General features: G+C 45.9%; 1 protein-coding gene across 1 annotated transcript in view; it reads right to left on the reverse strand.

Annotated features, from left to right (window-relative positions):
• Tmc5 (transmembrane channel like 5) overlaps window positions 1–21,964 on the reverse strand; it is a 38,209-nt gene that overhangs the window by 11,452 nt on the left and 4,793 nt on the right. Inside the window, exons 2-10 of the mRNA XM_090358106.1 lie at window positions 15,988–16,779; window positions 13,764–13,882; window positions 12,187–12,276; window positions 8,253–8,352; window positions 7,550–7,637; window positions 5,715–5,963; window positions 4,863–5,014; window positions 1,996–2,140; window positions 1,087–1,242 (exon numbers count right to left, since the gene is read on the reverse strand). Of these exons, the coding sequence (XP_090214232.1) occupies window positions 1,087–1,242; window positions 1,996–2,140; window positions 4,863–5,014; window positions 5,715–5,963; window positions 7,550–7,637; window positions 8,253–8,352; window positions 12,187–12,276; window positions 13,764–13,882; window positions 15,988–16,703 (1,815 nt within the window). The 5' untranslated portion in view covers window positions 16,704–16,779. The remainder of the gene's footprint in view (window positions 1–1,086; window positions 1,243–1,995; window positions 2,141–4,862; window positions 5,015–5,714; window positions 5,964–7,549; window positions 7,638–8,252; window positions 8,353–12,186; window positions 12,277–13,763; window positions 13,883–15,987; window positions 16,780–21,964) is intronic.

Consider the following 21,964-nt stretch of genomic DNA (forward strand, 5'->3'; position numbering starts at 1 on the left):
CTTGCCTGTCTTTTTTTTTTTTTTTTGCCAGTCCTGGGCTTGAACTCAGGGCCTGAGCACTGTCCTTGGGCTTTCTCAAGGCTAGAGCTCCATCACTTGAGCCACAGCACCACTTCCAGCTTTTTCCTACGTGGTACCAAGGAATCGAACCTGGGTCTTTGTGCATGCTAGGCAAGCACTCTACCACTAGGCCAAACTCCCGGCCCCCTGAGCTCTTTTTGCTCAAGGTTAGTGCTCTACTGATCTGAGCCACAGCTCCACTTCCTATTTTCTGGTGGTTAATTGGAGATAAGAGTCTCATGGACTTTCCTGCCCTGGCTGGCTTTGAATCGAGGTCCTCAGAGCTCAGCTGCTGAGTAGCTCGAATGACAGGTGAGCCACCGTGGCCTGGTGGCTGTGTGATCATGGTTTACAGATGAGGATTCACTGGCTTGGAGAGATTAAATCACTTGATGGAGTTTAGCAGTTAACTACCCTTGAGGGTCTATTCTGTGTCAGGTACTGCAGGAGGCACAGCAGAAGGGAGAGGTGTTTAAAAGTAATATAGAAAGAAATGAGAACTTGATATTGGGTCTTTGGCCAAAACCTCATTTTTTCCCCACTGACCTGAAGCATGTTAACCTGAAGCCCACACACACACATGAACTTCATGAAAGCAGAAGGCTGAGCCATGGCCAAAGACAGGGGAGATGTGAAGGTCATCTTAGTTTTGGTTTGGTTTGGGGGGTCTTGTACCAGAATTTGACCTCTGTATGGTACACTTTTGCTTGGCTAGTTTGCTCAAGGCTGGTGCTCTAAAATTGAGCCACACCTCAGCATTTTGCTTTAATGATTCATTGGAGGTAAGAGTCTCACTTTTCTGTCTAGGTTGGCTTTGAACCTCAATCCTCAGATTGCAATCTCTAGATTAGCTGGGATTATAGGTGTGAGTCAGTTACCAGTGCCCATTCTCAAGATGGCATAGTTTCAAAAACACCCAGCCACCCATCCAGGCTGAAAGGAAGGGCTCTGCTCCACCTCCCCTCTTCCCAGCCCAGCCTCTGGCTCTTTGCTTCTAGACACCATCATCCTGCCTGTCTGCTTTACCTCAGAGTTGAACTCAGACAAGTAATACACAGCTACACCGCAGGCGGCAGCCATTCCTGTGGAAACAAGCCATGCCATCCCGTGGGCAGATAAGCGGGTCAGCTGCTGGTGGAACGTGAGCTTGGTATTCTCTTGACGAATCTCTGACAGGTTCTCCTGCAAACACAAGCCCATCAAGTTGACCCACAGATCCCTTGTTCTCCAAACACAAAGCCACCCTCGAGCTCCTTCTACTCTACCACTTGAGTTACAGCACTGCTTCTGGCTTTTTCTGTGATTAATTGGAGATAAGAGTCTCATGGATTTTCCTGCCCAGGCTGGCTTCAAACTGCAATCCTCAGATCTCTGCCTCCCCAGTAGGTAGGCTGACAGACAGGCAACTCTTTTGCATCCTTTCCCCCACCTACCAGCCCCTATTAATCAACAGCCTCCATTGTGATTCCTTTTATCATGCGGTTGTTAATTTTGAGACAGGAGTCTTGCTATGGAGCCAAGGCTGGTCTGGATCTCCCAGTCTTCCTGCTTCAGCTTCCTGAAGACTGGGATCTCAGGTATGTTGCCATCATGCCTGGCACAATTTAAGACTTTCACATGAATGGCTAATCTGGCCTCTAGGAAGGCAATTATCAAACTCTCCAGTCATAAAAATATCCATCTCCCTACACTATTACATATAGTGTACAAATACTACTTAAAGCACTATGTATTACAAATATTTTAATTAAAAAAAATTGCCAGCCTCAGAAGTAGTGCTGTGGCTCCAGGGGTAGGGCAATAGCCTTGAGCTGAGGAGCTCAGAGATAGCGCCCAGGCCCAGAGTTCAAGTCCCACAACTGACTAAAAAAAAAATGGCAGCTTTATAGAGGTACAGGAGCGGGGAAGGGAGCTAGTGTGGAAAACATGCCTTACCCTGATCTCAGTGCTGAGGTTCTTTTGTTTCAGCTTCACGGCCTTTCCATGGGTGACAGTGAAATCCCAGCAGAACACCAGCTTGGCGATGCCTCGGGAGTAGATGTGGGGGTTAATGAAGTTGTTCCGGAAGTACTTGGCCATGCTGGGGGAGGCAGAAAGCAGAGGCCCTCTGGTTATTAGGATGGCAGAGATTAGACCAAGGACAGCCCTTGGCTGGCCACAGGGAAGGGTTTGATGGAGCTTCTCACACAGAACCACACAGCCATCATGGTTTTGGAACAGACAGGCCAGGCTTCCAATTGTGGATTCTCCAACTGTGCCATCCTTGACTTGTCAACTGCTCTGAACCTGAACCTTGCTTTCTACCTTCACACAATGGGGAGAAAAATAATGGCACCTGCCATGGAGCGACTGGGAGTCTTCTCTAGTTGCTGCAACAGATTCCCACCAACTAACAACACACATTCCTCATCTGATGCCTTTGGAGGTCAGCATTCAGAACACGGGTTCTATAAGGCTAAAATCAGAATGCTAACAGGGCTTGGCTCCTTCTGTATGAAGAAGCACAAAAGGCACTGGACGATCCCTGTAAGATTCATTTTCTGCCTCTTCTAGCTTCTGGAAGCTTCCTACAACTCCTCGATTTGTGGCCCCTTCTCCATCTTTGAAGCCTTCAGAGAAGCATCTTCCACATCTCCCTGACCTCTCAGCCTCCCTCTTAGAAGGGCCTTTGTAATTCTATGATTCCCTCCTGAGGAAATCCAGGATACTCTCCCATTTTAAAAGTCTTCATCTTATCTGCAAAAGTAATATAACCTGTCTACAGGTTCCAGGGATTACCATATGAACATCTTGGGGGGGGGGCGGGAGGGAGACACTACTCAGCCAATCACAAGAGGCATTGCTCAGCCAATCACAAAAGGCACTACTCAGCCAATCACAAGAGAACTACTCAGCCAATCACAAGAGAACTACTCCCCCATTACAAGCATCAGTGTAGAACTTTTAATAATAGCAACTGCTCCATAGTGGCTATTGTTAAGATCCTAAGGCTGTGGTCAGGCCCAGAAATCCCTTGGTGATGACCCTGGCATGATTTAAATTCTGAGCAGAACCGGCCCTGCCTCTCCAAAATTTGTCATCCCTGAAGATGACGCATTTCCCAGTTTTCCAGGACAAACTAAAATCTCTTTTGAGTTGTAATGCCATCCTAGCAGTGAGGCTGTAATGACTGAGGTGTGGGCTCTACAATGTGCACAATGAAGTTGTTAACCCAGAATCCTTCAATATGCGACTGTGTTTGGAGCCTCTTAACCAGTGGTGATTAAGAAAAAAATAAAGTCATTAGAGTGGGTCCTAATCCAACAATCCTTCAAGAAGAGAAGAAGGAGGGCCAAGAGCATAGCCTAGTGGTGGAGTGCTTGCCTAGCATGCAGGAAGCCCAGGGTTTGATTCCTCAGTACCACATACACAGAAAAAGCCAGAAGTGGTGCTGTGGCTCAAGTGATAGCGAGTCTTGAGCAAAACCCAGGCCTTGAGTTCAAGCCCAGGACTGGAAACCAAAAACAAAAAAGGAGGAGGAGGAGGAAGAGGAGGAGGAGAGGGCACAATGGGCAGAGCTCAATGGCAATGCAAGGTCATGGCTTCAATATGTAACATAGCAAAAGAGAGAAGAAAGGCCAGATACCAATTGCTCTGATTTTGGTTCAAAGCCAGAATTGGGTAGGAAAGTCCAGTAGATTCTTATGCCTACTAAACTACAAAACAGAAAACCAGAAATGGAGCTATGGCTCAAGTGGTAGTGCATTAGTCTTGAGAAAAAGAACACAAGGACAGAGTCCAGGCCCTGGGGGAAAGAGAGAGAGAGAGAGAGAGAGAGAGAGAGAGAGAGAGAGAGAGAGAGAGAGAGAGAGAGAGAGAGAGAGAGAGAGAGAGGGGGGGGGGGGGAAGGACAGGAGAGGAAGGGGGAAAAAGAGCAAAGCAAGAGAAAGAAGAGGGGGATAAGGATGAAGGATGAAGAGGAGGAGAAGGAAGAGGAAGAGAAATAGAACTTGGAAACGGATATATGCAGAATAAGAACTCCGTGAAGACCCAGAGAGAGAACAGCTGCGGTCATCAGCTTTCTATCACCACCTCATGCAAGTGAGACTGCCAGCTTATAAAGAGAAAGGTTTATTTTGGCTCATAGTTTTTTTTTTTTTGGCCCAGCTGCTTTGGGCCAGTGGTGGCACATCATGGCAGGCAGAATTTCTCACTTTGTGGCCAAGAAGCCAGAGAGAGACATAGGGAGAGAGTCCATGGCCCCATAATCCCTTGAGAGAGCCCCCTCCCAAAGATCTAAAGACCTCCCCCACTCTTCCCCAGGGGACTGAAATTGGAGCCAAGCTTTGAACACATGGGCCTTTGGGAATGTTCTAGGATCCAGACTATACCAACTTGGTATCAATAAGCCAAGGAGAGAGATAGTAAAGAAAGCATCCTTCCTCTTCAGCTACAGCTCCCCTTGCAGCTTTGTTTTTTTTTTTTGTTGTTTGTTTGTTTTTTACTGGTTCAGTGAAGGTAAAAATTTCACAAAATTTAATGCTTGGGCTGGCTTTGAGATTCTCAGATCTCTGCCTCCTGAGTAGCTGGGATTACAGGCGTGCACGAGGTACCAGCACCTGGTCTGTTCACTTTCTTACAGGTACTCAGGACCTCTCTTTTTCTGTTCAATTCTTGTAACTGGGGACAGGAAGGATTCGATGGCAGGGGCAAGTCAAAATTGCAAATAATACTACTTCCTTGTTTTGATTTTTTTTTAACTTTCTTGGCTTTTGCCCAAACCTAAAATAAGGTCCAGAGTCCCGAGCACTGGTGCCGTGTACCTGAACAGCAAACTGAAGAAGCAGATGATCAAGCACACGCCAATTGTGAAGATGTAGGCCAGCTGCATGTTGTAGGAGGCCCCACCAATCCTGTGCCGGATGGTAGAATTGGTGTAATAACCATAGTACATTACCGTGTCCCGAAAATAACCCTGGATGGGGCAATAAGGAGAATCAAGTCAGGTAGGCTGGGCAAGGTAGAACATACACAGCTGTCATCCCTGTTACTCAAGACACACACGCATGGAGAGGACCAAGGTCCAAAACCAGGAGGGAAAAAGCATGAGCCCTTGCCTAAAACTTGAATATGGACTGGATTTTAGATGACCTTATCTTATAGCTTTGTTAAGTCTTAAAATAATATTGGGACTGTAGACATGTAGCCTTATTTCTCAGAGAGGCCTGCTGAGACATTTCAAAGTGAAATCCTTTGATGTCTGTAATCTATATTATTTAGTTAGGTTTTTTTTCCCCCTTATGGTGGCGTGTTTTCTTGATTTTTGATATGTGTGTGTATGTCAGCTCTGGGGCTTGAACATAGGGTCCGGGTGCTATCCTTGAGTTTTTTCACTCAAGGCCACTTCCAGTTTTCTGAGGGTTAATTGGAGATAAGGGTCTTATGGACTCTCCCATCTGGACTTTGCTACCATCTTTAGATTTCAGCCTTCTGAGTAGCTAGAATACAGGTGTGAGCCATGAGTCTATCTTTTGTAATAAACAAAAGACAGGGATGCCTGAATCCCCACCAAGCTGGATGGGCACTTTCCCTTCTCAGTCAACCCCCAAGTAACACAAGAGTTCTGGGCGGGGGGGTAGTGAGGAGAGGAGGGGAGCAGGAAGTAGAGAACTTACTGCCCCCGTGAAGAACTCCAGCCCGGTGAACTGGAGGGCATTCCTTTCCCCCACTGTTAACTGAGGGATGACGAGGAAGCTGAAGTTCACAATGAACAAGAAGATGTTGAACTTCAAAAGCCACCTGAGGAAGCTGAAATAGGAGAGGACGCTGGTCCCGAACTTGCCACCGATGACTTTGAACCTCTTCTGCCACAGACTGATGGAATTGAGGAGTTCTGAAAGGCTGTTCTTGCACCTCCGGTAAGCCTAGGGGGTGGAGGCAGAGCCCATGACTGCATACCCAAACACCTCCTTGTAGTACAGGACTGGGACAATGACCTCCAGAGCCTTTACCCTCTGCCTGGTAGCATCTCCACATCCACCCTCTATGGCACAGACTGGTTGTTGCCAGGGATGCTCAGATGCCAACCTATTCAACCAGCTCCTCCTCCTCTTCCTCCTCCTCCTCCTCCTCCTCCTCTTCTTCTTCCTAGACCTTCCTGATGTCTACCTCCTGCTTCCACACCCATGATGAGCTGACCAGCACCCAAGTATAGGTCCTCTTCCCTGTGTTTCCTCCCATCCACACTCTGGGCCCTCTACGTGGTTCTTTTCTTGCTATGCCCATTTTATGGCAGGAATGTATATTAGCACACTCTTTACAGATGTGCTTCAAAACACTAAGTGGAGATGCAGCTTTCTCCCTGGTGGGCATATCTCCAAAGGAAATGAATCTGCCCGCCTAGTGGGACTATCTGCACATCTTTGGTTATTAAAGCACTATTTATGAGAGCTAAGATAGCTAATCCACTTAGATGTCTATCAACAGGTGAGCAGAGAAAGAAAATACTGTGAAACCAGGTGCTGGTGATTCATGCCTATAATCCTAGCTACTCAGGAGACTGAGCTCTGAGGATCCCAGTTCAAAGCTAACCCAGTAGGAAAGTCTATAAAGTTCTTGTCTCCAACTAACCATTCAAAAACCAGATGTGGAGCTGTGGCTCATAGTGGTAGAGTGTTAGCCTTGAACAAAAGAAAAGAAGCTCAGGAACATTTCTCAGGCCCTCAGTTCAAACTCCACCACAAACAAAAAGAAAACAAAAGAAAATGCACTGTATCTGTACAATGAAATGATTTTCAGCCATTAAGAAGAGTGAAATTTGCAGCAAAAGGTGACTAAGTGAAACCAGACAATCACAGAAAAACAAGGGTCTTATTCTGCATGTGTGTGTGGGGGGGGATATTCAATCTGAATCATTGGGAAGGGTTGCAGGAAGGGAAGATATCAAAACGTATGAGGATGAACTCTGGCATTCCATGGCTGACTACAATCCCCAAACATGGATTATGTACTTCTTGAGACTCTAGAAGATAGCCCTAAAGCTCTAAAGAAACCAGAAGGGCCAGGGATTGGAGCTCAGTGCTAGCTAGAGCGCATGCTCAGAATGCATGACCGCTAATGACCGCTTGAATTCAATCTCCAGCACCAAAAAGAGGAAGAAGGAAGGAACAAAGGATGATTGGGGTGGTTGGGGGACAATGTCAGTTCCCAAGGTCCAGGAGTGTGTGTTGTTCACATGGCCTAGTGGTAGAGTGCTTGCCTAGCATGCATGAAGACCCGGGTTCAATTCCTCCATACCACATACATAGAAAAAGCCAAAAGTGGTGCTGTGACTCAAATGGTAGAACTTGAGCCTTGAGAAAGCCCAAGGAGAGTGCTCAGATCCTGAGTTCAAGTCCCAGGACTGGCAAAAAAAGAAAGAGAGAAAGAGAGGAAGGAAGGAAGGAAGGAAGGAAGGCAGGCAGGCAGGCAAGAAATTAAAAAGAAAGAAAAAAAAAGAAATCCCACCTACCCGAGAGACAGAGTTCAAACACTGAGTACAACACTTCATCTTGAGGGCACTGTGGGATTGCTTACTTTTCTCTTTGTCAACTATTCTCCTGTGGGAAACAGAGGATGGGAATTAGAAGTTCATTTATTTGTTCATAGCCAGCTCCAGGCAAAATGACAAGGCTCTATCCAAAAAATAAACTAAAACCAAAAGAGCTGAGGCATTGAATAGTAGAGCATAGACCTGTTAACTCTAGGACTGTAAGGAAAATCAAGGGGGGAAGGAAGGAAGGAAGGAAGGAAGGAAGGAAGGAAGGAAGGAAGGTAGGTCAGTAAGCAAAAGAGCAATTTCTTGCCTAGTGGAACTGTCATCTGTGTTGGGAAAGAAAATAATAGTTAATATAATAATGAGTAAACTCTATCATGTATGAGAAGGTGACTTATATTACAGAAAGTTAAAAAGTCCTAGAGTGGTCATGGGGTCACCACTAAGCATTGCTGTATTGGAAGGAGAGGAGGGATAAAGAATCCTAAGGAAGAACCCTGGGGAACAGACAGTGCAAAGCTTCCGGTGGAAGCTGGACTTTAGGAGGTCAGGGTGGCTGGAGGACCATAGGCAAGCTAGAGCCAGAAGCTATGAACCCCGAGAACCTCAGCTGTGCTGAAACCCCTTCCCCCTTATAAGGGTTGACATCTGGAAGAGAGAGGAGGGGTCCAGGGCCTACCTGAGCCTCCTTTTCTCTTCCATGGTTCTTGGCTGGCTCCGGATGGTTTTAATCCTGTCTCTGGAGGTCATGGGTATGAGAAAGGCAATTAACTTTTGTCCTGCAGAAGAGAATAAATGGAGTTCAAAAACTTTTCTTTTCTTTTGTCCATCATGGGGCTTGAACTCAAGGCCTGAGTGCTGTCCCTGAGTTGTTTTGTTTTGTTCTTTTTCCTTCAAGGCTAACACTCTACCACATTGAGCCACAGTGCCACTTCCAGTTTTCTGGTGGTTAACTAGAGAAAAGAATCTTACAGACTTTCCAGCCTCAGCTGACTTTGAACCATGATCCTTAGATCTCAGCCTCTTGAGTAGCTAGGTTTATAGGCATGAGCCACCGGATCTCTTTTTTCTTTAATAGTCACAGTGTTGTAAAATATGGCACTGCAAAGTGGAGGTGTGATTCAAGTAATACAGCACCAGCCTTGATAAAAATAGCTAAATGAGTATAAGGCCCTAAGATTAAACCCCAGCGCGCGCGCATACACACACACACACACACACACACACACACACACACACACACTCTCTCTCTCTCTCTCTCTCTCTCTCTCTCTCCACACACACACACACACACACGCACATGCACACACGCATACAATTAAAGTATGATACTAAATCTAGAGCCATAAGGAAAGAATAATAAATGTGCTCATTGATTTTAACAGACATAAGCAAAATCAAGACAAATATACATATGGGCTACAGCTCAAAGGAAAACCAAAGATAACATTTGAACTCTGTCCTCTTCATTACAAAGCTCAAAGAGCAAAGCCAACAGGACTTTACATTATAGTCAGGTTGCCTTTTCTTTGTCACCTTAATATGCCATATTGCTTTTTCTTTTCTTTTCTTTTCTTTTTTTTTTGCCTGTCCTGGGCTTGAGCTCAGGGCCTGAGCACTGTCCTTGGACTTTCTCAAGGCTAGAGCTCTAGCCCTTGAGCCACAGCACCACTTCCAGCCTTTTTCTATGTATGTGGTACCGAGGAATCGAACCTGGGTCTTCATGCATGCTAGGCAGGCACTCTACCACTAGGCCAAACTCCCGGCCCTGCCATATTGCTTTTTCATCGGCTCTTCCATCTCTCTCCTCTCCTCTCCACTTTCAGCCCATGCCATAGGCTATTGGTTTCCCAGCCTCAAGTCATTTCTGCCTTCTTCACAGTGTACTGAGTGTGCTAGGCTCTATCCTAAGCTCCTTAGTAGGCCTGGTGGATCTGAGCCTTACAGATGACTGGTTTAGCCACAAATTAGCCAGTGTTCTCTAAGGGTGGTCTGCCAAGTTTCTTGGGAAAGGGATTCTTTCTTTCTACTCAAAATAGCAAGATTAGCCGGGCACGTTAGCTCACACCTGGAATCCTAGCTTCTTAGGGGGACCGAGGTCTGAGAATCGCACTTTGAAGCCAGCTTGGGCAAGAAAGTCTGTGAGATTCTTATCTCCAATTAAGCAGCAAATGACTGTGGCTCCTGCGGTAGAACGCTAGCCTCCAGAGGGGAAAAAAAAAAGAAAGAAAAAGAGCTCAGGGACAATGATGTCCAAGTCCTGAGTTCAAACCACAAGACTGGATTGTTTTGTTTCTCCGTTTTTGTTTTTGTTTCTTGCTTTTTGTCGTAAGGCTCAGCTCTTTTGCTCAAAGCTAGTGCTCTGCCACTGTGAGCTACAGCTCCCCTTCTGGTTTTTGAGTGCTGAGTTGGAAATAAGAGTCTCTGTGAGACTTCTGTCCAGGCTGGCTTGGAATCAGGATCTTCAGCTCTCAGTCTCCTGAGTAGCTAGGATTACAGGTGTGAGCCACCAGCACGTGGTCTGGATTTTTGTTTTAAAGTATCAAACCCCTCAGTGGTCATCTTGGCCACCTTCCCCACTACTCCATTATAGTTCTGCGGAGTGTTTTCTACCTTGAATGGTGTCATAGGAGGTGGAAGGAGACTCAATACCAGGGCATCCTGGGCTATGGAGGATCTGAGACATGGATTCGTTCAAAGAACCTGAAACTCCTAATACATGGTGATGCTTTTTGCCGTTCCTGCGGCTGAGAACGTGAGAGCTGATGGCATCGGTGTCAGACATGGATGAAACTGCACTGGCAGCAGGGTTTGCCGCTGACTTTCCTTGAAGAACCTGACTGCGGACCCCTGATGGAAGATTCTCAAACTCGATGATGATTTCATTCCCCTGGCTCTCTGGCAACATCCCCAGCCTCTGGTGAGTCTTCTCCCCTACCTGGCAGGTTTTCAAAGACCCCCCCCTCCTCTAGGTGCTCACACTGGCACTGGGGGGCTCTGGTGGGGAGGGGCACAAGGAAGATCAGAGTGCCTCATGTAGAGGTTTTCAATGCCAGGATGAATGCACCCAAAGCCAGCACCTCAAAAATCACCACGTAATTCCCCCCATCTGCTCTCCTCCCACCTCCCCACAAGAGGTGAGAACTGTTATTTCCTGCAGAGAATTCAGTCTTGGTAGCTAAGGTAAGAAATTAGAAACAGAATCCTTCAATGGCATTCTAGAAAGAGAAGACAGAGACGCTTCTAAATGATTCAGAACCCAAGGGAGAGCCCTCATTTCTCCCTTTTAGTGCTTCTGGCCTGCAATTTATAATTGTCTATGCCTGTGTAAATCCAGATTCAGTCTTAGTCTCCTGTCTGTCTCAGATTATGGACTGAACTGTCTGTCTCCTTAATCTGCATTCTTTTCCCTTGTACCAGCAGAACCCACATTATCTGGAGTTCAGATTCTCCCAGCTTCCTTTGTGGCTAGGGGTGAACCTGTGACCCGACTTCAGTCAAAAAGACAGGTGGTGGCTTTCAGGGATGCTCTTTTAAAGAAGATAATTCAAACATGCCGAACATGGTGGTTCAAATCTGTAATCCCAGCTTCTTGGAAATCAGGAATAAGAGGACCACCACCTGAATCAAGCCTGGGCAAGAGCATAAGACCCTATCTGAATACACAAACCAAAGCAAAAAGGGCTGGGGATGTGGCTCAAGTGGCAGAGTGCCTGCGTCACAAGTGTAAGGTCCTGAGTTCAAACTCCACTACCACCCCAAAATAATGATGATGATAATGATGATGATGATGATGAAGGAGACAGTTGTCTCCTGGTTCACCTCTTTCCTGAAATCACTTTAAAAACAAGAGAATGAACATTTACCTGTGAAGGTGGTGAAAGAAAGATGCTATAGAGGGGTAAGTGGTTTGTTTGTTTGGATTTGTTGTTGTTGTTTTGTTTTGTTTTTGTTGGTTGTGGGGCTTGAACTCGGGGCCTGAGTGCTATCCCTGAAGTTTTGTACTGCAGGGTACCACTCTACAACTTTGAGCCACAGTGCCACTTCTGGTTTTCTGGGAGCTAATTGGAAATGGTCTCATGGACTTTCCTGCCCGGGTTAGCTTGGAACTGTGATCTTCAGATCTCAACCTCCTGAGTAACTAGGATTATGGGCGTAAGCTACCAACATCCAGCTAAGGGGAGAAAGTTTTTGGGTGTTTTTTTGTTTTTGTTTTTGCCAGTCCCAGCGTCTGAACTCAGGGCCTGAGCACTGTCCTTGGGCTTTCTCAAGGCTAGTGCCACAGCACCATTTCCAGCTTTTTCTGTGTATGTGGTACTAAGGAATCAAACCCACAACCTTGTGCACAGTAGGCAGGCACTCTACTGCTAGGCCACATTCCCGACCAGGGGGCGGCAAGTTTTGCTGTTGAACTAACTTTGAACTTCCTGCCTCCACTCTTCTCGTGGTGTGAGAAAATAAATCGCTTTATTGCCACACCATTGCTCTTTTAATGCTGAAACTGAGAGCGCAGATACAAAGGACCCGGTCAGGTGGTATCATTACCACACATTGCCTCGAGTAAGTTTCTTTACCAAGGCTGCTGGCCTTGACCTTGGTTCATGAAGACTTACCCTGGGGTGATTTGTGCCAATCATACTCAGTCAGAACTGGATTTCCATATGCACAGACAGGGATGTTTTCACCCACATAAGCAGGGTTCACTAAAAGGAAGAGAAGGGAAGTGTTAAACATTAATCCCTTCATTCTCAGTACTGTTGAGTGTATAATAGCTACAATGTACTTGAAATGGTTAGTGTTATCACTGTTACTTTGCCTTGGAGGTCCTAACAATCGCATAATTAAGAGCTAAGCATGGTGCTACATGCCTGATAATCACAGCATTCACAAGGCAGACACAGAAGGACAATGAGTTCAAAATCAGCCGGCTGCTATATAGGAAGACACTGCCCAAAACAAAACCCTCCTACAACGAACAAACATGATACAAAACTTCAGTGGACAATAGTATAAAAAACTGTTTTTAAGTCTTCATTAAATATGTTAGCCTGGATCACTGGTTTTCATCTGCCTATCAGCCATAGTTAGAAATAATTGTCCTGGGAGAGAGTAAGGAAAGGGGTAACATTGTCCAAAAATAAATGTAATTTTTTACTTGACATCAGGCAATCCCTTTGTACATCAGCTATATAATAACAATGAAATGCTTTTAAAGAAATAATTGCCGGCCAGGAGTTTGGCCTAGTGGTTAAAGTGCTTGCCTAGCATGCATGAAGACCCGGGTTCAATTCCTCGGTACCACATACATAGAAAAAAGCCGGAAGTGGTGCTGAGGCTCAAGTGGTAGAGCTCTAGCCTTGAGAAAGTCCAAGGACAGTGCTCAGGCCCTGAGCTCAAGCCCAGGACTGGCAAAAAAAAAAAAAAAAAAAAAAAAGAAATAATTGCCACACAGCCATCTAAGACACACTCGTATTTATGTAATTAAACAATAAACTTCATCAACATAATTTAATTACTGGATCTGCACTCTGACACATACATATTTTTATCCCAGTTCTTAAAAAATGTTTTTAATTTTTCTTTGCTGTCATGGGGCTTGGCTGTCAGGTCCTAGGTGCTATCCCTAAGCTCTTTTCTCAAGGTTAGTGGTTAGCACTCTACCACATTGAGCCACTGCTCTACTTCTAGTTTTTTGAATAGTTAATTGGAGATAGAGTCTCAGGAGAAGTGAGACGCTGGTGACTCATGCCTGTAACCCTAACTTCTCTGGAGGCTGAGATCGGAGGATCATAGTTCAAAGCCAACCTGAGCAGAAAAGCTCCCCGTGAGACTCTTATCTCCAACTAACCACTCAAAGAACTGGAAGTGGAGCCTTGAGCACAAAGAGCTCAGGGACAGAACCCAGACCTTGAGTTTAAACCCTACAACCAACAAAAAATACAACAAACAAATAAAATAAAATAAGAGTCTCACAGGGGCTAGTGAAAGATGGTATGTTCCCCAGGCAGACTCAGGATGCATACGTGTGTTTCCCACACACTTGACCTAGACTTCTCTGATCACAGCTTACACTTGGCTTTCTATGACTCTCTGGTGTGTCTCCAGTCTTGAGTCTAAGAAGGGTGTCTGAGGACAGAGGGAGACGCCTGTTCTACTGCTCAAACCCCCTGCGAGCGCAGGATGTGCTTACCATAGCCTATTCCAGGAGAGCCTGGCATATAACGGCCCTGTGGATTTGCCATTTGCATGGTTGCCATTTCAATGCTTTCAGAGTCATCTTCATTCCCTCTCCCAAGGATGCCAAAGGGGCTCCTGCAATGAAACGAGGACTGGATGGAAGCAGTTCTGATGGACATCCTGAAATCCCATCCATCCATAAATGGGGAGGATAGTCATCCATTCACCCCCAACCCATCCACCCAACCACCCACTGCCGTCACTCATCCATCCAGCCACCCACCCATCCACCCATCCATCCATCCCTCCATCCCTCCATCCCTCCATCCCACCATCCCTCCATCCCATCCCAGCCATCCATCCATCTATCCACCTACCCATCTATCAATCCGACCATCCCTCCATCCCATCCATCAGTTCATTCATCCATCAACATATCTGTCTACTCAAACTGTCAACTGTGCATCTATCTACACACCCATCCATTTAATCATCCATTCATCCATCCATTAATTCATTCATCCATCTACCTAATTTTTTTTGCCAGTCCTGGGGCTTGAACTCAGGGCCTAAGCATTTTGTCCTTGGGCTTTCCTCAAGGACTCTACCACTTGAGCCACAGCACCACTTCTAGCTTTTTTTGTGGATGTAGTACTGAGGAATGGAGCCCAGGGCTTCATGCATGCTAGGCAAGCACTCTACCACTAGGCCATGCTCCTGGCCCCATCACCCATCTATCTATATATCCATTCACCCGTTAAGTCATCCATTCATTCATCTACTCACTCAACCATCTATCCTTCCATCTATCCACTTACCCATATGTGTATAGATATGCATATATTTATATGGATATATATATATATATATATATGAACCACAGGTAGTAAAACAATTTTAAGGTCAAGAAACACTGGTCTGGAGTACAAAGGTGAGGAAGGTGGGGGTGGGGGCGGGGGCAGGAGAGAAAGATGTGTCAGGCTGGTTTGAGGCTGGCACCTTAAGTTGTTAGTATGGCACATCCTCAGTTCTGTAAGTGCAGCCATGTGACCTTTCTCTTTCAGTTATGGAGACAAATAGAAAATGAAAAGCTGAGGGACAGAGCCAAAGGTATGTCTTGGGATGATGAGTCAGACCCTGAGAGGAAAGACTAAGAGGGGATTTTGACTTGGTTAGTTCTACTTAAATCCCATTTTAGTATGTCCTAAAGACATTTGAATTGCTGCACACCCAAGTTCTACAACCCACTTTCTGGAGAAGACCGTAAGTCATTATTTTGTTTTCTTTTGGACAGAGTCTTACTATGTTAACTCAGCCGTTCTCAAGCTCTTGATCTGTAGTGACATGATAGATTAAAAAAAATAAAGTAAAATTCCTACATATCACTGGCATACATATCAAATGAAAAGACTCAGACTCGCGAAAAAATTACATGATAAAATTTGTTATAGATTCAACCCCAAATATTGTGTTGTGAACATGTACGCTGAAAAACTTAACCTAGGAAAAAAATCAAGTTAGGTATAATTAAGTCACCCAATGAATGCCATAAATAACTGTACTGGGTAAACTTCGTCAGTGCTGGTGGCTCACACCTGTAATCCTAGCTACTCAGGAGGCTGAGATCTGAGGATCACAGTGCCAAGCCAGTCCAGGCAGGAAAGTTCAAGAAATTCCAACTAACCACTAAATAAAAACAGAAATAAAGTTCTGGCTTCAGTGGTAGAGCACTAGCCTTGAGCAAATAAAGCTCAGGGACTAATTCCAGGCACTGAATTCAAGCCCAGGACTAGTGGGTGCATGCACATGCATACACACACACAGACACACAGACACACACACACACCAGAAACAAAAACATTAAAGGCTTTTGGGCAGGACTAAGTGGGCTCAGTCTCTAGTATTACTAAAAAAAATGTTTTAAGGAATTAAACTCTATAGATCTTTAATGTCATCCCATTACCGCTGATGTGATTCTGGTTGCAACATCTGGATTTATGACCACCGGAATCATGACCTCAGCCTCACTGTTAATGGAGAGAGTGGTCTTTCAGGGATTGGACAAGGCTGAGGTTGGTGTATGAGAAGAGAGGTGAAGATTGTAAGGGATCAGAGCTTGAGGCTGAGAGCTGTAGCCCACAACTTCTGGTCATTGAACCCGCCCTTCACCCAAACCCCACTGACCAGATCCCATGGACTTGATCCAGTACTCAGCCCCCACCTGTGATGGAACTTACCCTCTGGCTGTTCCTGGGGTCTCAGAAGAGTCGTAAGGGCGACTATCCTCAGCACCTGGGTAATCAGGTTCTCCCCAGGTCTTGGGAGAGCCAACCCCATCCTCACACCCTGGGTAGTCTGGTTTCTCAAGCACGGGCCAAGTGTTAGGCTGATGGTGAATGCCTGGATAGTCAGGCTCAGCCAGGAAGTCTGTGTCGGGACTGACTCTGGAGCCCGTGTGTTCTAGAATCCTCCGGGGGCCTCGATGGCTGACACTGGCTCTGGAGGAAGGCTGGTGGAAGCCATCCTGAGCTCCAGGGTAGTCGGGTTCTTCCAAAGACCCCAGATAGTGTGGACGTGTCCTGGAGCTGGCTAAACCAGGATTCGGTTGCCATTTGGGGGAGTCAGGCCCTCTGGATGATGGATTGCTTGGAGCGTCACGATAATCGGGTGCTGGCAGAGATGTGTGAAAATCTGAGCCTGTCCTGGAGCCTCTGGCATAGGGATCGCCCCTGGTGCTCAGATAGGCCGCATTCCTGGGAGATCCAGGGTAATCTGGTTCTGAGAGAGACCCGGGGTAATCAGGGTTCATCCTGGAACCTGCAGAGGAGGGATTGCTCCTGGTGATGGGGTACCCCTCGGTTTTCGAATATCCTTGGATTGGGTTCTGATGCCCTGGATAGTCAGAATACTCTGCGTCCTCCTCATAACCATCGTTTCTGTGGTAAGCAGACATGCTAGCAAAGTCTTCAACCTGGGCTGTTAGAGCAATCCTGCATTTGTAGCCACTCAAGGATCTTCTTTGTTAAGATCTGTAGACAGAGGGGAAGGAGAAAATGTCACACCTCTCTCTCTCTCTCTCTCTCTCTCTCTCTCTCTCTCTCTCTCTCTCTCTCTCTCTCTCTCTCTCTCTCTCTCTCTCTCTTCCATGCTGAGATTTTCAGTTACCTTGCAATATCTACTCAGCCCCTCTCACAGCTGGATAAACAGCTGTCCAGAAGGCTGACTACATTTCCCAGCTTCCCTTGCGTTTAGGTATGCACATGAGAGCAGTCAGAGGGATATGGGCGAGAAAAGGCTATGCATACAACTTCCAGGTCATACTGTTGAAGGTCATCCCTCCCTTTCTTGGTCTAGGCTGGAACATGGATGTGCTGTACCAGCTTGGGCTATGTGTGCAAAGACACAATATCTGTAATCTTAGCTACTCAAGAGGCTAAAATCTGAGAGTCATGGTTCAAAAGAGCTCAAGCAGGAAGACTCTTATCTCCAATTAACCACCGAACAGCCAGACTGGAGCTGTGGTTCAAGTGGTAGAGTGCCCACCTTGAGCAAAAAAGCTAAGGGATTGGGCCTGATTTTAAGGCCCAGTACTGGCACACACAAACACGCACACACACACACACACACACACACACACACACACACACACACGATTAGGATTGAGGGTGACTTCACAAACCAATCATTGTACCAGTTCTGACATGAATGACATGTACCAGTTCTGAAAATGAATAAACTTGTGTTTTGTTACAATGACTGGGTTTTAAGAGGATGTTTCATACAATCAACCTAAGTTCCATCTTAACCAATGCATTCTTCTGGCTGAGGGCTAGGGGAAAGCAATGAGGTGAAGCATGAGAAGGAAGAAGGAAATACTGAGATTTGAGTCAAAGGCTTTATCCTCACTAGAAAGGGACTCTACTACTTTGAGCCATATCTTTGGTCCTTTTTCGTCCTGGTTATTTTTGAAATAAGGTCTTGCTTTTATTCCTGGGCATAAACCTGGCTCACGATCCTCCTCTTTCACCTCCCAGGGTGGCTGGAATGACACACATACCTGGCTGCAGGTGGAGATGGGATCTCTGGAACCCTTTCCCCTAGGCTGGCCTTGAACCTCAACCCTCCCAATCTCTATCCCCTGAGTACCTAGAATTTCAAGTGTAGACCAGCAGCACCTGGCTCATTCAGCATTTCGATTATACTTGGGTTTCTGGAGTCTAATGAACAAATGAGTAAGAATGCTCAACAGGTGAATAGTTAATGGGAAATAGAGCCCTGAGGACAGTTGCCCTGACCTCTTGCAGTAGGAAAACATGGTTTTGGTGTTGTTTTGTTGTTGTTGATTTGTTTTGTCAGTTCCACACACTCTCACCCTCAGATACAGCATTACGACTCAGACCAAAGGGAAGAGAATTAAATTCCTATCTGATTTGCCTGGTACCCATGCCCCTGCTCTGGGCACCTTGCCATGACGTTTTTTTTTCTCTGCACATCTTTTCCTCATCACTTGGACCAGGTGATACAGGAAGTATCCACTGATGTTTGACCAGCTCTAGGGTAGTCACATGACCCCAGACTGACCAATCAGCGTCTACCATCCTTCTGGGTGGGGCACGGGGTGGGGGGCTGGTCTTAGGAAAGTGTTCCTGATCAAGTTGGGGGGCTCCAAGGTCTGAACTGGACTTATTGGAAAGCCACCCCTATAGCAGAGGACTAAGAGCTACAGTATAGGGTCAGAGGCAAGAAAAGGAGATGTGTGTGTGTGTGTGTGTGTGTGTGTGTGTGTGTGTGTGTGTGTCCTGGGATTTGAACTCAGGGCCTAAGTGCTGTCTCTGATGATTTTGTGCTCAAGGCTAGCTCTCTACCACTTGAGACACGGCAGCACTTCCAGCCTTTTCTGAGTAGTTTACTGGAGGTTAAGTGACTCATGCACGTTCCTGGGCTGGCTTGGAACCAGGATCCTGAGACCCTTCTGAGTAGCTTGGATTGCAGGCTGTGAGCCACCAGCACTCCGCTGAGAAGAAAATAATGTTAAAAAGAAAAGTAAGAGTCAGTAGGGATTTGTTGTATGAGTCAATGTAGGAAGGATTAGAAGGAAGGAAAATAAAACCCAGGTTTGATCAGTGGTTCCCAGTCAGCTCGGTGGATGAATGAGGAAGAAGGAAGTAAAATGTTGTTAAAGCTCAAGCAACTACCCCAAGTTTATCTCTAGGTAAATGACCGGGATTAGACTTTTTGAGTCATCACACTGAGGACACCTGAATGCTGGCTGGCCTTCTTGGGGTCACATGCCGGGTTCAGTGCCATGTCTGGTTTTCCTAATTATGATGCTGCAAGCACCTGTTTGTCTCTGCCATGAGAGATAGTGTGGCACTAATGCTTTTCCTCCAATCCTGTTCCTTGGGGACTGAAGGTGGAAACTGGACCCCATTGTGGCATTATTTCCATTTTTTTCCTGGCTACAATAATTAGGCCAGGGTATATAACCCAGTCAGTGCCAGTGGGATATAATTCTAAAGAAGAAAGCTTTTCTGGGTCTCTGCCCCCCGCCCCCATCCTGCTAAACTTGGAAGTTAGAAAGTTTACTCCAGAAACTGCCAATAAATCAATAAGTAGGGAAAGTCTGCAAGGAAAGACCAAAGCAAAGGGATACACAGGAAGAAGAAGGACCCAACGCTGATGGCATTTTTGAACACCTGGATGCAGCCATACCTGAAGGCAGATGACCACAAGGAAACTTGAGTCATTTTCAGTTTCTTTTTGACTTAAGTTACAGCTGGATTTCTGTTATTTGTAAACAAAAGAAAATAATTCTGACTACTTAGCAAGTTTTGTAAGCAAGAACAGCTATACAAACCATCCATAGTGCTGTGGAGATTAATGCTATGCTTTCTGGCACATTTTGGGGTTTCTTTTGCAACGTGGATTTGAACTCATTAAACTTATAGAAGTTAACATGTTTATGTTCTAGGAATTTCCATCACTACTATAGCCTACATTCTTACAACTAACAAGCCACATGATGCCTAGTGCACTTACAATTTTGTGAAAAACATATATTTATACCAGTCCAAAAGAAACGAGTCTATCAAAAGTCAACAGGTGGGCTGGGAGGTAGCTCAGTGGCAAAGCGCTTGCCTAGCAAGTGCAACATCCTGGGTTCTATCCCCTTCCTGGGTTCTATTCCCAGTGCCAAAAAAGAAAGAAGACAAAAAAAAGTTAAAAAAAAAAAAAGTCAACAGGCCAAGAATGGTAGTGCATGTCTGTAATCCAAGCTACTCAGGAAGCAGAGGTCAAGAAGACTGCAGTTTATTATCAGCCCAAGCAAAAAAGTTAGTAAGAACCCCAGCTATTGTCCCCAGTTACAAGGAAGCCATAGATTGAGGATATTGGTCCTGGCTGGCCCATGCAAAACCAGGAGACCTCATTTATAAAATAAAGCTAAAAGGTGTTGAGAGTATGGTTCAGATGGTAGAGTGCCTGCCTAGGAAGAATGAGACCCTGCGTTCAAACTCCACTAGTGAAAAAGAAAGAAGAAGAGAAAGAAGAAAGTAAAAACAGCTGGTAATTCTGACAACTGTAATCCTAACTACTCAGGAGGCTGAGATCTGAGGCTTGAGGTTTGAGCAGAAAAGTCCATGAGATTCTAATCTCCAATTAACTAGAAAAAAAAAAAGCCCAAAGTAGATCTGTGGTTCAAGGAGTGGAGCACTAGCGTTTCTCCTTATCATGCTTCCCTGAGGAATACACCACAGAGTTGATTGCCCCAGCACTGCCATTGTAGATGATATTTCATGTCATCAGAGGTGATTTAAAGTCTTCAGGAGGATGTGCATGGGATTTTCAGATACCATAGCCTATTTCTGGGCTGCATCATGGTACATTTCCCCCAGTGCATTTCTGCATGTATCTACAGAGTGATACGAATTACACAGGTATATACATTCATATCACATGAACACACATAGATTGGGTAGACGATAGACTGAGACAGACCAACAGATGTGCCATGGGGGATGGGAGCTGTGATAAATGATTTGCTTCTGTGTCTTGATTCCGTTGTGAGTGTGAGTGTGTGTGTGTGTGTGTGTGTGTGTGTGTGTGTGTGTTGGTGGTGGTGGTGGTTTGGGGGCTTGAATTCAGGACCTGGACTCTGTCCCTGAGCCACTCTGTGCTCAAGGCTGGTACTCTACCACTTCCCATTTTTGAGTGGTTAATTGGAGTTAAGAGTCTTACAGGGACTTTTTGCCTGGGCTGGCTTCAAACTGCAATCCTCAGACCTCAGCCTCCTGAGTAGCTCAGATTACAGGCATGAGTCACTGACCCCAGTGGGTCGCAGTTCTTTTTTTCTTTCCTTGCCAATTCTGGGACTTGAATTCAGGACCTGGGCACTGTCTCTGAGCTTCTTTTGCTCAAAGCTAGCACTCTACCACTAAACCACACCCCCCCCCAACACAGTCCTTTTTGTGTCCTGTCATTTAACAGGAGTTTGTGTACCCAGTGTCTTCTCCACTGGCCGGGTGCAAGATGATTCTCTGCCCATTCTTATCTGCACAGAGACAAATTCCTACACAAACAAAAAAGCTAAAGCCACAGAAAAGGGTGGTGAGTGGAGAGGGAGGAGGAAATGGACACAAAGAAATAGCATCTGGTATTGACCTTCAGATGAGGTGGGTGGGGCCTTCTGAGAAGCCTGTTCCTATATTGTTATTAACCATTAAAAGACCAGATGCCCAGCACTGTCCTGGGAGGCAAGGTTACTGGATAGCACTGGAGAGAGCACAGGGAGGGCTTGATTTTACCCTGGAGTTTTGCTTCACTAAGGACCTTCTGAATATAGGCCTTTGAATTATCTCGCCCTGGTCCTCCTTTTGCTGTCTGACTTGAAGTTTCAAATCCTAGCGTGCGTGCATGCGTGTGTGTGTGTGTGTGTGTGTGTGTGTGTGTGTGTGGACTTGAACTCAGGGCCCTGAGTTCTTGCCTGATTTTTTCACTCAAATGTGGCACTCTGCTTGAGCCACAGCTCCATTTGTGGCTTTCTGCTGGTTAATGGAGGATGAGAATCTCATGGACTCTCCTGCCTGGGCCGGCTTTGAATTGCAATCGTCAGCTCTCAGCCTCTTAAATATAGCTAGGAAGACGGCCCTGAGCCACTCATGCCCAGCGTGTTTTGATAGCAATGAAGACTGCTCAAGCAGAAACAGGAACAAAGAT

This window comes from Megascapheus bottae, chromosome 25 (assembly GCF_031878675.1).
Source record: "Megascapheus bottae isolate mThoBot1 chromosome 25, mThoBot2.hap1, whole genome shotgun sequence".
Classification (NCBI taxonomy): domain Eukaryota; kingdom Metazoa; phylum Chordata; class Mammalia; order Rodentia; family Geomyidae; genus Megascapheus; species Megascapheus bottae.